The 13,045-nt window shown below is 45.3% G+C and overlaps 1 protein-coding gene across 4 annotated transcripts in view; it reads left to right on the forward strand.

The window, feature by feature from the left end:
* The window catches only part of LOC119185037 (uncharacterized), a 147,711-nt gene that overhangs the window by 86,037 nt on the left and 48,629 nt on the right, over positions 1-13,045 (forward strand). For all 4 annotated transcript variants that reach the window (XM_075891913.1, XM_075891926.1, XM_075891907.1 and 1 more), the window contains exon 12: positions 5,448-5,692. In XM_075891913.1, coding sequence (XP_075748028.1) covers positions 5,448-5,692 — 245 coding nt within the window. The remainder of the gene's footprint in view (positions 1-5,447; positions 5,693-13,045) is intronic.

The raw sequence follows: 13,045 nt of genomic DNA on the forward strand, positions 1-13,045 counted from the left end.
TCGTTTTAGATGTTGTCCAACATTGAGATTTCACTCTGACGTAAATTGTTATTTGACTTTAGTGTACCTTTAAAGGAGTAATGGCTCGAATTTTAAACATTTTCAAGTTGTTGCCCCAACACTAGTGCCAAAGAACCCTTAAGAGAGTATTGGGGTGCGTGGGAATGCATCAAATATACGTTTAATGGCGCTGCCTTAAATAAAAGAACACTTTCGGTCTCGGTATTGAAAGGTGGCTTTTCGTGTCATGGCAGATTAATGTCACAGGGAGGCAGCAACTCACAATGTACAGGTCCGTCATCTGCTCGTGGAGCATGTAAACAATGATGAGTGCATTATTTTCCAGTGACCTCAACAGTGATTACTGTGATTTAGACTACATGTGGGATGCATAGTTGCCAAACTCAGTGGAACTGTGTTGACTCGTCGCAGCAATGTTAATTGCAGAGAGGCTGGCTTGCTGATGCTCAGCGATGAAAACTTTGAAGTCAAGTAAAATATTTTATACGTGTAGGCTGACTCTTGTGTTCGGAGTACGATAATAGTGCACACCAAGGAAACTAAAAACGTTTCATTAACGATGTCGCAAAATTGTGTCAGTTTTTTTAAAGGGTATACTGACACAAATACTTTGGCCTCGTGTTTTTTTTGCTGCATTGTGTTACTGGGGGCCTGTTAGTCGTAACAAAGCTCATTGTTTGCTACAGCATGCAATAGATAATTAATTAAAGGCTCCTCATTATCGACCAGTTTCAATTTTGGTTTGAGAGAGCTTCAAAAACAAGCCGCCAGGTGCAACTGTCGTCACTTTGCGTGTGTAGCTTTCGATTGCGTCTGCACACAAAACTGCGACACTTTCCCGCCCGTTTCGCATTAAGAATTTCTTTAGAAAAAGAAACAGAAGTAAAGTGTTGCCAAACACGAAACTTCTTACCCGAGTGCGCAGCCACGGCACAAGCTACCAGCCTCTGACAAGTATAAACTGCTGGGACACCTTGTTTCCAGTGATTTCTAGTCAGAGAATGTAGCCAGTGGGTATGGCTAGAAACCTCGTTTATGCGGATATGCAACGGTTATTTATTTAGTGGTGTTAGTGCTAGCATTATGGGAATTCGGTGGCACATTGCGGCGGCCACACTAACAATGCAACGCAATAATGCTTAAAGCAGTCAGTGGCTGTCCTTCTTTATTGATGTAGTCAATGTTGTGTGCAGTGTAATCTGTCAGCCTAAGAGTGAGAAATTTCTAACTGTCTTTAAACCATAATTGCAAGTTTCCCCATGCACACATCTCTATGATATTTAGCTCACATGTTTTCAGGAGCCTCGACAACTGACCTTCAGCAATTCCTGTTCGTGTTCAAAAAGGGCTGCAAGGGTGCACGTTAAAGAACCCCAGGTGGTCGAAATTTCCGTAGCCTTCCACTACGGCGTCTCTCATAATCATATGGTGGTTTTGGGACGTTAAACCCCACAAATCAATCAAAAAGGGCTGCAAGGCTCCTTTAAAAAAGACTTATAACTGGGATTTTGACTCATAGGTTCCGCGTCAGCTGTGCAGTGTGCGTTTTTACTGTGCCAAGCTTATCATAGTGGCCATATCATTTGGCAGCAGTAGCATTCTAAGTGAAAAGATGTATTAGAAGGCCTCCAACTCTTTTTGAGCTGACAAGTGCGGTGCACACATTTCATGTTCATGGTCGCCTTCGCCGAGATTTGCAATGGGTGCTGTGGGGGTAGCTCGAATTTAGAACTGAACATCATTTTGTCTTATTCTCGTGGACACCATACTTCGAGACAGAAGGTGACGTACAGCACTGAGCTCGTGTTTGTGTATATTGGCAACATTTCTTGAATGAATCAAGTTTCACAGCTCCATGTGGGCCAGCACTAGTGCCTGTCACCACGAGTCTTTGCAAAGAGTGTTGCTGCTTACGGCGCATACTGTGTTGCTTGGTGCTCGTTTTCTTTCTTGCAAAATTGTTAACTGAGCTGATCAGAGCTGTGAAATTGTTGGTTGTTAGGGCTGTGCTGCACAGAATTAATTCAAGGTCGCATTGTTGAAGCAGCAAAAAAAAAAAGTTGGACAAAGAAGGCATGAAACCACAAGACGAGCGGAAACTCGCAACTGAAGAAATTATGAAAAAAAAAATCATGAAATCGAGGTGAAACAAGGCAAACGTGAATCGCATCACAGCACATGTGCCGAGTAGGCTTGTGCAAATAGTGAATTTGAGGTTCGAAACGAATTCGAAGCGAATAGTGATTTAGATTGAATAATTTCGAATTGGATTCGAATGGTATATATGACTTATAAAAAGAAAGGAATATTTATCATGACCTAGCTAACCTGCACAATATTTCTTTTGAATTGAAATAGGGGCTCCATGCAAATGCCATTTTTTTTTCGATTAAAGGAATTCGAAACAACCTTTAGTAGTAGTTTCGGTAGGATGTGGGTGATAACCTGAAAGGTACTTAATGTTTTAAAATTTATTTTACTTGGAGCAGATAAGCCGCGATAACAAGCTTATTAAAATGAAGAATTGATTTGAGGGTGACATGTTTCTTTAAATGGGCCCCTGCAACACTTTTTCAAGTAGCCATGGAGCCAGCGAACATGCTTGTTGCCTCACAAGTTTACCAGCGCTAAGTTTCTAGAATCAGTCCAGTACGAGCGGAGTTGCAATAATTTGTCTCACGCTGCAATTGCATTCTCTCATCTCGTCCCGATGAAATAGCTGCAAGTTAAGCAGGGGGGAATGGCATGGTGAAAGAGAATACGTTGCACGCACCTCACGAGCTTGAGCACTTCTTTTCGCGCTTTTCAGTGCGATCACGCTCATACTCGTGGAGAAGAGGCGGCCTCCCGCAGCGGTTCCGGTAACAATGAGCACGCCATGCTCAAATCAGCCAATTGCTGTGTCCAGAGCAGTATATCCCTTCTTGGCTCTGACAAGTGATTTTTGAGCTTGTAGTGTCATTTGCAGAAGGAAGAAAGCAATTTTCAGCTTTGAAAATTCATTGTTAATGACAGGCCGCGTGCTGCGCTATAATATTTGCCTCGTGTGTTCTCGGTAGCCTCGACTACCGATCGGCAGCGTTTTCTGACCACGTTCAATAAGTGTTGCAGGGCCCCTTTAATTTTGAAAGGGGCTTCGTGGCAAAGCGAACTTGCCCCTGGATAGGTGCTTTCACGGCTTAGCACCCCAACATTACAGGCGGTGACATGCGGATTAATATACACCTATTTGTTCATTGCGAATACTTTGAAAATATTTGATAATTTAAATTCGAATCGATGCGAATTTGAATACTCAATTATTCGTTCGAATATTCGAAGCATTTAAATATTCGCACAGGCCTAGTGCCAAGCATAAAAGCAAACTCTTTTTTTCATCAGTGACAATGATGCCTTACTGACATATGCACTTTCCACTCTTTCTATATGAAAAGCTTCAATCGCCTTTTGAGTAACCTTGCACCTATTTGTTGAGAGGACTTTTCTTATCTACAATAGTGAGAGAAAACCCTGCATGCTGTAGTGCAGTGCGAAATGCAAAGCATCCAATTTCGCCAGTTACTGAATGGACTCTGTTAAACTCACGTCAAGGTATCTGCTGGTCTGCCTTACCTACAAAATCCCAGAAGTAAGAGGGTTCCGATAGACAGCACTGTATTTACAAGGCACATACATTAACCTTACATACTTTGTCCCACAGCCTTCGTTCTTAGTGCTGTTTTGCTCCAGTTTTCTGCTGGTGAGAGGGAGAAAATTTATAAAAGCAAAAAACACTGACTTAACCCTGTACCCTTTGCCTACACTGCTCAAGCCACAGGACAGTTCGTGTGCTATCAGCGTCAAATGAAACCCGAACAGCGGCCAGCCTTCGCGGTGATATAGTGTGCGCCGTCCACTTATGACCATGGAGAGGCACGCATATATGTGCAGAGCTGTCAAACAGAATGCGCGCGCCGGTCAATGGCGATAACTGGACGGCACACACTATACCGTTGTGAAGGCTTGCCGCTGTTTGGGTTTCATTTGACGCTGATAGTAATCATTGCTTACTATCTTATTTTTTAGTGATATTGACTATTTACCAATCTCACTAGTCTGTTGCTACCAAATTAGTGTTATGAAAGTATGCCTTGTTCACAAGACTTGGTTATAGCCAACTCATAGTAATCTAGTGAATTTTTAATCACCTTTTGGAATTTCGAAGAAGATGGATAGAGCACTTGCTGGGATCTTGGATGATAATTCCAACATATATTGTCCTCGTATGAAAAGCGCAAATATAAAAACTGTATTGCCTTTAGCTCGAGCAACAATTTCAGTCCACAGCCACGCTCCATAGCCACACACACCTTGTTTCCCTTCGTTTTCTTGGGTGTTCTTTTCTAATAAATATTTCAGTTGCGAGTCAGCTGCTTCACGTTCACATGCAGCTGTACCAACCAGCCCAACTTTTATCTTGTTGCATAAACTCTAGAAAAAGAATGAAGATACATCGCACACACGTATGATGATGTGCGAGTAATGTGCTAATGTGTACACATCATGGGATACTCGAGATCCCTTATGGGAGAAGGCAGGGAAGGAACTTGGCTTGCGAAGCCAATACAGAGCAAGGTGCAAAGTTGTGGAGCTTGCGTCGCATCATGGTTTTATGCCACTTCAAAATATTCTGTTTTTATCTCTGCTTGTAAAGAACCAATCTTGAAAACGTTTAAGGTAGAATGCTTTTTGGTATCTAAGTAATAGCACAAACAAAGGTGGATAATGAATCAGGTTATGCAAATGGACCTAAAAGAATAAATGATATGTGATGGCTGCAGCAGATGAAAGTAAAGAAACCAATTTGAACAACCGAGTGGAATCACCGCTAGCTAAAATTAACCAGGCTTGTTATATAGCATGGAAGAAATTTTGTGACAACCATGAACTCATTTGCTGTTGCTGACACTCGTTTCCTCGTCCCTGTTCTATGAAACCTGAGTGGTTAGAACTGCAACTGTTATGCCCTCTTTCATAAAAGCTGCCTGATGTAGAAGGTTGCATTGTGCGTGTTTCCATTAAGCATCCACGTAATGGGAGGCAGAAATGAACAGTTTGAATGTTATAATTTTTATGAGGGCATGGTAAATACCGATTTTCTTGTAATGAGATACTACAAGTTTGATTAGTTTGTAAGCTTGTGAATAAAATATTTCCTATTTATTTTACATATTTTAGACTTAAAATCAGGTAAGAGCAGCATACTGTAACAGCAATAAACTCTCGGAATTATCAACTCCTTGAAAAATTTATAGGTGTATACATATTGAGGTGCCTGCAATGAATCACGATGCACTGTTGAAAATGACAACTTGAATGTTTGTGTGCATGTAATGCAATCTTTATGTAATACTAAGCATGTTGTGGTGACTTTCTATTATTTTCAGGCCCAAGCTCGCTGGCCAGTGCTTGTAAGACATGGCGTACTGCCAGCACAACTGGCAAGGAACTGAGTGAAGAATGCAAGCCCCTGTCAGGTGGAACTCTACACGAGCAGTTGGCATCACAGGAGCTTCTGCAATCCAGCCAAGTGGCTGAACTGCCTCCAAGAAGGCAGTCGTTGGCCAGGAAGAAGAGGGTCGTGGACCAACAGTGCGGGAAATCTGGGCTTAAACATGAAAGGCAGGAGCAGGTAGGCCATTCTACTTTTGTCCTTTAAGGCGTAACGGTAGTTGTGTGCATGTTTAATTTTGTGCCTTCTGAAGTGAACTTGAAAGTGATCAACAAATTGCGCTGTATGAGTACGAAGGGCAGTCAAACAGTTGGTTCAGTGTACTGATGTTATGACTTATAACAATGCTTGCCTGCTCACTCTTGAAATAGGACCTCTGCATGGGCACACACTTTCCTTATTACTCCGGCCACTGTTGGGAGCAGCAATAGACGACTTCTTTCGGAATTCATCAGAGCTTAGCCATCACATTTTGTGATGGTTCTGTGTGATTGCAAAATTTGTTTCCTTGATGCCTATAGAAGATATTCAGGTTTGGTGCTCGGGCAACGCTGGGTGCGCCCGTCATTTTTTGTTGATGCCGTCATGGAATCGCCCACTAGCATATTTACAGCCCCTTCATGCCCGAATTATGATACAGTGTCTACTAATTTGTCAAATTCACATCATAATTCCATAGCACTCAATATTGCATTCTAAGAAAATTAAGCATGTTTTGTGTGAATTCCAGTCATTGATTTCAATTTGTATTTAATAAAATACTTCATTTTTCTGCAGTCAGTCATTTTCCATTTTGATATGGAAAGAATGAAATCACAGGCTTCACTTGTGTGCACATTTAGTTCTTGATTGTATTCACTTTGTGAAAAGAAAAGTAGTGCTTTTGACTTTGGTCCTGCGGCGTGGATTGTGGAAGGACCCGTTGAACATTGCAGTACCTTTGCGAAAGTGATCGATTACAGTGATATACAACAGGCGAAAGTTAAATCAAGACATACGGGCCATCTAAAACGTTCAGTTCATCCAACGAGCAATGTATCTTGCTCTCTTTTCACCACTGTTGACATACCGTATTTGATAGATATTTTATTTTGTTGTTGTTCATAACCAGCTATTGACCTACAGTGGACTCCCAATAAAGGAAACTTGCTTAAACGAAAATGCCTCATTAACGAAACTAAATGGGCTCATATGGCTAGATTTCTATGAGTTGGGTAGTAAAACTCATCGGTTAATCAAAACAGTGCTTACTTGTCATTTACGGTTAAACGGCACAAACTCTAAACAGCATAGACTCGCTCAGGCCAAAGGTAATCTCATAACCATGGCAACACCTCGAGACAAGCCAATCCAGTAGCCATTTTCGCTTGTGGTGGCTGTGGGAGCAGAGTCGGCGAGTCAGTTGTGTGTTAGGTCTATTTGTGTGGCTAAGTGAGGTAGATCACGGTGTTATTTCAGCTTGATGGAAAGAAAGCGGCCACACCATGCACTCTCGCTTGAAAAACAGCTGCAAATTCTTCTGGAGTTTGATCAAAGCGGCCTGCCCAAGACGGAGGTGGCGAAAAAAAAAAAAAAGGCAGCGTATCCACGTGGCGAATGATGGAGAGTGGGGCGAAGCATCCATCTGTCCATTCGTTCTTGCTTCCATCCGTCGATGCGTCCGTCTGTGTGACCGTGCATGCGTGCGTGCGTCTGTTCGTGCATCCGCACGTCCATCCGTGCGTCCGCCCCTGCGTTCGTCCATGCATCCACTCCTGCGTCCGTCCATTTGTCCGTGCAGCCATCCGTGCGTCCGTCCATGCATCTGTCTGTGTGTTTGTTCGTCCATCTAGTCAGCACTCCAAGTACCACCATCTCGCATCTTTTCATCATATATTCCGCATATAGAAGCACCGCCATCCAGCGGACATTCCAAGGTATAAACGAGAGGTGGCACACGCACACTTTCTTGCGGCTTGCTCTTCGTGTCTACTGCCCACCTTTAACCCCCTTGAGTTCATGGTATATACTAGTTCACTGTATTCATGGCACTACGGCCCAACGCTCGCTAAACCTGTCTAAAACCAAGGAGGTTACGCCTAGCGAGTATAACGTAGCAACCCTTTCTTGTCAGATAGTGCTCAATGTACATGCCAATGGCTGCTAATGGGGAATGAGAGACAGGAGAATTCGGCTTTTAGTTCACGCGCACACTGCGATTTTTTTTTTGTTCAACAACGTACAGGAGAAATCTCCCACCGGCACCACCTTGCAGGTCAAAACATTAGACATGTTACGCACTACTACAAGAGACCAACGGGTGCCGCTTTAAGGAGCTTCGCTCCTAAAATATAACATCCCGAAATCGACGCTGTCGTGTTTCTGCAAAGACAGAGAAAAGACTGAAGGCGCTTTAAAAAACGGGGCCTTTACATCTAAACGAATGCGGATGTGGACGATGTTTTATGAACAACATGAAAAAGTTCTTTTTCTGTGGTTCAAGCGTGCACAGAGTTCCAGTTACCGTATTTACTCGATTCTACCGCGCCCTCGATTGTAACGCGCACCCGATTTCCACCGCGAAAAAAAAAAAAAAGCAAAACATCGATTGCAACGCGCACCCATTTTTCTCGCTGGTTTGCACGATCACACCACTCGAAAAAACTACTCCTTTCGGGAGCGTCTTCCATTTAAATATGAGGTACTGGCGAAGCTTGTGCCCATATGACGTGTAACAGAGCATTGCCGTCACTGTAGTTTTACCGTGGACCGATGTCAGCACGCGAACTTGTTTCGCCCCCTTCTTCTCTACGGTTGTGGTGCCAGGCATGTCGAAGTAAAGAGGCGTCTGATCGGCATTCCCGATTTGCCCAAGCAGGTAGCCGTTGTTGCGCCGCAAGTTTAGGACGAACCTCTGAAAACTGTGAAGCTTTTCATCGTACTCCTCAGCAAAACTTTTCGCATATACATGTTCCCCTTCGGAGGGAAAAGCCTTTCCTCTTCATAAAGTTAGTTAGCCAGAACCTGCTCGCTTTAAACTGGCTCTGCATTAGACCTTTTTCTAAGACTAATTGCATAGCTCGCACTTGGAGCAGTTCTGTCGTCACAGGCCGCTGTGCCGCTCGCTGCTCAAGCACATACTCGCCGAGCAGCTCTTTAATTTGCGGAAACCGACCCTGCTGTGGTCCACTGAAGCCTTTGCATGAAGCTTTGCTGTCGACAGTTTTCTGCTTTTGTTTCCGCCGGTCCCGCACGCACGTTTCGGGAACTCCGAACAACCACGATGCGGCCTGATTTCCGTCCGTTTCTGCACATGCGATGACTTTTCTTTTAAAAGCGGCATCGTGGTGCACGCGAGTTTTCGGAGTCGGCCCTTCCACGCCGTCGATGCTAATGCACTACTAGATGACGAACTCCTCAGCACACGTACGAAGTGCCGCACATGGGAAACACATAGGCAGAAATGGCCGACGCGCCATGCCGACGCACGTAGGGGGTGGCCATTTTGGATTGGCCGATGGCAATAGATTGACCGTAATTTTTTTTGTTCGTACTCGATTCTAACGCGCATGCGATATATGAACTCGCTTAACCGGAAAAAAGGTGCGCGTTAGATTAGAGTAATTACGATAACCCATAAGCGGTAATTCTTGAGTAGAAAGCTTGAGAGATGGCCATGCAAATTGGAGTTGAGAACTTCATCTTAAGCGACGGATGGCTCAGCCGCTTCAAAACACGCCATGGCCTAGTCTTCAAAGAAATCTCAGGTGAGAGCGCTGCAGTCAACAGGGACATTTGCACCGACTGGCAACAGGCGTGGCTTAGGGAAATTTTGATGAGCTTTGAGCCACGAGACGTTTTCAACCTCGACGAGATGGGTTTTTTTTCTAAGGCGCTTCCATCAAATACTCTCACCTTCAATGGCGAAGCCTGAAGTAGAGGAAAACACAGCAAAGATTGCATCACTGTGCGGGTGGGTGCAAACATGGCAGGAGATCAGAAATCGAAGCTGTTGGTAATAGGAAAATCAAGGCACCCACGTTGTTTCAAAGGCGTTCAACACCGTCCCGTTGCGTACCATGCGAACGGAAAAGCGTGGATGACCATGGCCATTTTCCAAAAGTGGCTATGGCAGGAAGACGCAAGATTTACAAGGCGAGGCAGGAAAGTTGTCCTCATCGTGGATAATTGCCCAGCTCACAATCAGGTTGAAAGACTCCAAGCCATCACTCCGGAGTTCTTGCCAGCCAGTGCAACGGCAGTGATCCAGCCGATGGATCAAGGGGTTATTCAGAACATTAAAGTTCATTACCGCAGACAATCACTCCATCGAATGCTGCTTTCTGCAGACAGCGGCAAATGCTACAGCATAGGTTTATTGGCAGCCATCCACATTTTGGCTCGTGCGTGGGAGCAAGTGAAGGCAACAACAATACACAGATGTTTTCATCGTGCTGGCTTTCGAGTGCAAGAAGCAGTGCCTGATGAAGAAAAAAGCCCTGCTGATGCCGACATTGAGGCAGTATTCAGTGAGGCCGTGCCCTCTGCCCCTTTCACGCTGCAGGACTACGAATCAGTTGATGAAAATGTTCATACCTGTCGAAGAAATGATTGCCGAAGTGCAAGATGTGGATCAACCTTCCAGCGATGAATTTGATGACAATATTGCTAGTGCAGTGGTGCCACCAGACCGATCAGTTAAAGAGGCTGTTGAACTTTTGCAGCGCTATTTTAAGGGGGGATGCTACACCTTCCAAAAACTCTTTTATTTTTGCGAGTACCTCAGTCAAATTTGGAGAGCCTATGTAGATTTTACTGCTGATTTCAAAAATCTAATGCTTTTTTTGCTGTGACAATTATTTTTAAAGATATAATGAACTGCGACTTTTTCAATTAAGGCCTAATTACGGTAGCTAATTAACTGTAACTTGGATATTGATGTGCAACCTATAGAACCAATTCGGTATGTTCACAGTGTGCAATAAAGTATAAATCATTGTTCTGGGCTATTTCGAAGCAAAGTTGTGGGATGTTGAATATGACATGAAAAATTTCCCCATCTACACTTGAAACAAAAGATCCATTTAGAGAATTTTCTCCAAAAATTATTACAATAAAACTTACTTTACGACACATCCCCTGCATTTATCTTCGAAACAAAAAAGAAATCGTAATGATAACCCAGATAGAACAAGAGATATTGCTCCGGCATAATGGGAAGCACATGAAAATTGTCGTTTTGAGAAATCGAGAAAAAACGTGGGCACACATTTTTATTGCAGAAGATGCAACAAGACAACCTCAAAACGCACCAGAAGCATAGTCTGAATGCATTCTGTGCTCATGCCTCCTCTTCACTAGCTTCCGGAGTTCCAATGAGGCTGTTCTTTTCTTGTTGGAGACAATGCTGCGACGGTGGTCTTTTTCTCTCGCTCTCCTGGCACCAGTACTTGTCGCATTCATGTCCATTTCACCTAAGATTGCCGTTGCAGAATTCAAATTGCCCGTGTTGAAGCGCAGCACTGCTTCTGCAACAGCTGCTTCAACAGCGAACAGGGACGCATGGTGCTCCTTGGGGGCCAAACTCCAGATTACCGAATGTAGGCTCTCGTTGGAGTTCTGCGTTTTGCCGCGTTCGCACCTCTGAAGCAGGGCTCTTTCCGAAAGCCGGCTATAAACCGGTAGTAATGCCTCTGCCACGTCTTTCGGTAGATTGTAGGCATGCCTGGGGTCGGGCTCACCCTTTGCTTTTGCGGCATTGTGCCGACACCATGAAGTTTCACCAGCTGGGCACAGACTGTGGTCCGAGCATTCATCAGTGGAGGTGACGTGGCGGTATGTGGCCATCACAGCCTTTTGCATCTCGCCCACGTCACCTTCATGCGATTTCAGAGCCCGGCCATAATATGTGCTCAGCCTGGTGATCAGCTCACCTGTGAGCCTGCCTTTTCCACCAAGGCCTCTTTTCCCATCGCACTTTTGTTTCTGCACCAGGTTTCTCAATGCGGTGCCCATCCGTTTCTGTACATGATTAATACACTTCTGCACGTCAATGTAACCATACACCTTGGCTTCTTGTATGGCGCAAAATGTCCTAGAGTCTCCATCAGACAGCATAGTTGTGTAGCACAGGCCATGGCGTTCAAGCGACCTCTGAAATAGAATTAGAGCCGCCTCCACTTTCATTTGCCCCGCTTTGCTGTTCGTATTTTTTTGGCATTTGTGGTTAGCCTTCCATTCTTGATAGCCCTCACTACTAGGCTTTGGGCCCACATCGCAGCCTAGGCAAAAGTTGGAAAGAACGACGTAGTCCAACACGTAGCCACTAAATAATTCGATAACTGTGCCCACGCCGATGTGGGAAGAATGGCCTCGCGTCTTCCACGTGCCGTCGTAGCTAACAACAATATTGCCCCGGTGGCCGAAGCACAAGTCATCATAAATTGTTCTAACCTTTTCCGCACATTCGCTCATAGCGGACTCAGCCGCTCGCGTTGCAGCGGGTGCCAGCGTGTTCTTCAAATGCCGCTGAAACGTCTTGTGGTGCATACCGCGGTGTGAGATGCCCATTGTTGCGAAAATATCGTTCATTTTCGTTTGGCCGTTGCCGGTAGCCATCATCGCCCTCGAAGCGAGAAGATTTACTTCAAACGGATTGCACGTTTTCGTGCCGTTCGCGCGGGGCAAAGTCCATTCATTCGCGATCTCGCCGCACCTTTCACACTGCACTAGCACTTTCACGGCAAGTCCGTAGTCCCGATCCCCTCTGACGATCGTAGCCGGTCCGTGGCAGGCTTTGCAACACAAGGCACCCATTATCGCGTTTAGGATATCTAGACGCATAAGCAGATAAGGAGCAGCATGGTCCGAGTCCTGTGCGGTTGCCTCGCTACAACTCGCGGTGAAAAAGTCAATTTTCCGTGCAGTTGCTGGCGCCGATGAAAGCCGGTCGAGCGTCGCTTTCTTCCGGGCATGATTTTCTTCAACTTCGGCGTTTGTCACCACCTTGGCGTCGATTCGTAGTCGTCCGGAGTTCGCTTCACCGTCATCGTCGTCGGAGGCAACGCGCTCGGTCGCACCATCGCTGAACGGCCGCGGAGCGTCGACACATCGTTCGTCGGAGTCAACCAAGGGCTCTGATGACTTCGTAGACTTTCTCCCACGACCTTTGCGTTTCCTGCGACCAAATGCGTGCACGGTCCGATACTTTTTTGCGTTTCCAGGCATGGCGATACGATCAGAAGCTTCAGAGTGCTCTGCCGATTTCGAGGCGTCACAGCGGTAACCCTTTCAAAATGGCGTCGGGTCGCGTATGCAGGCGCAAGCCGCGAGCTTCCAGCCAACCGGAAAGCGCCATTTCAGTCACGTGTGCCGTTTAGCCAATGGCAGTGAGCGCGGCTCCTCGTCTTTGAGGCCCCGTTTTTTGAGCCGGGGAAACGCTCAATGTTGCTTACTGATAAAAAAAAAAACAGCTGAAAACGCGTTCTTTCAAACAAGACCAAAATGGCGCCGATCGAGCGCGTAGTTCCCGCGTATCATAGAGCCGAAACCTGC

This window comes from Rhipicephalus microplus, chromosome 1 (genome assembly GCF_043290135.1).
Source record: "Rhipicephalus microplus isolate Deutch F79 chromosome 1, USDA_Rmic, whole genome shotgun sequence".
NCBI lineage: Eukaryota > Metazoa > Arthropoda > Arachnida > Ixodida > Ixodidae > Rhipicephalus > Rhipicephalus microplus.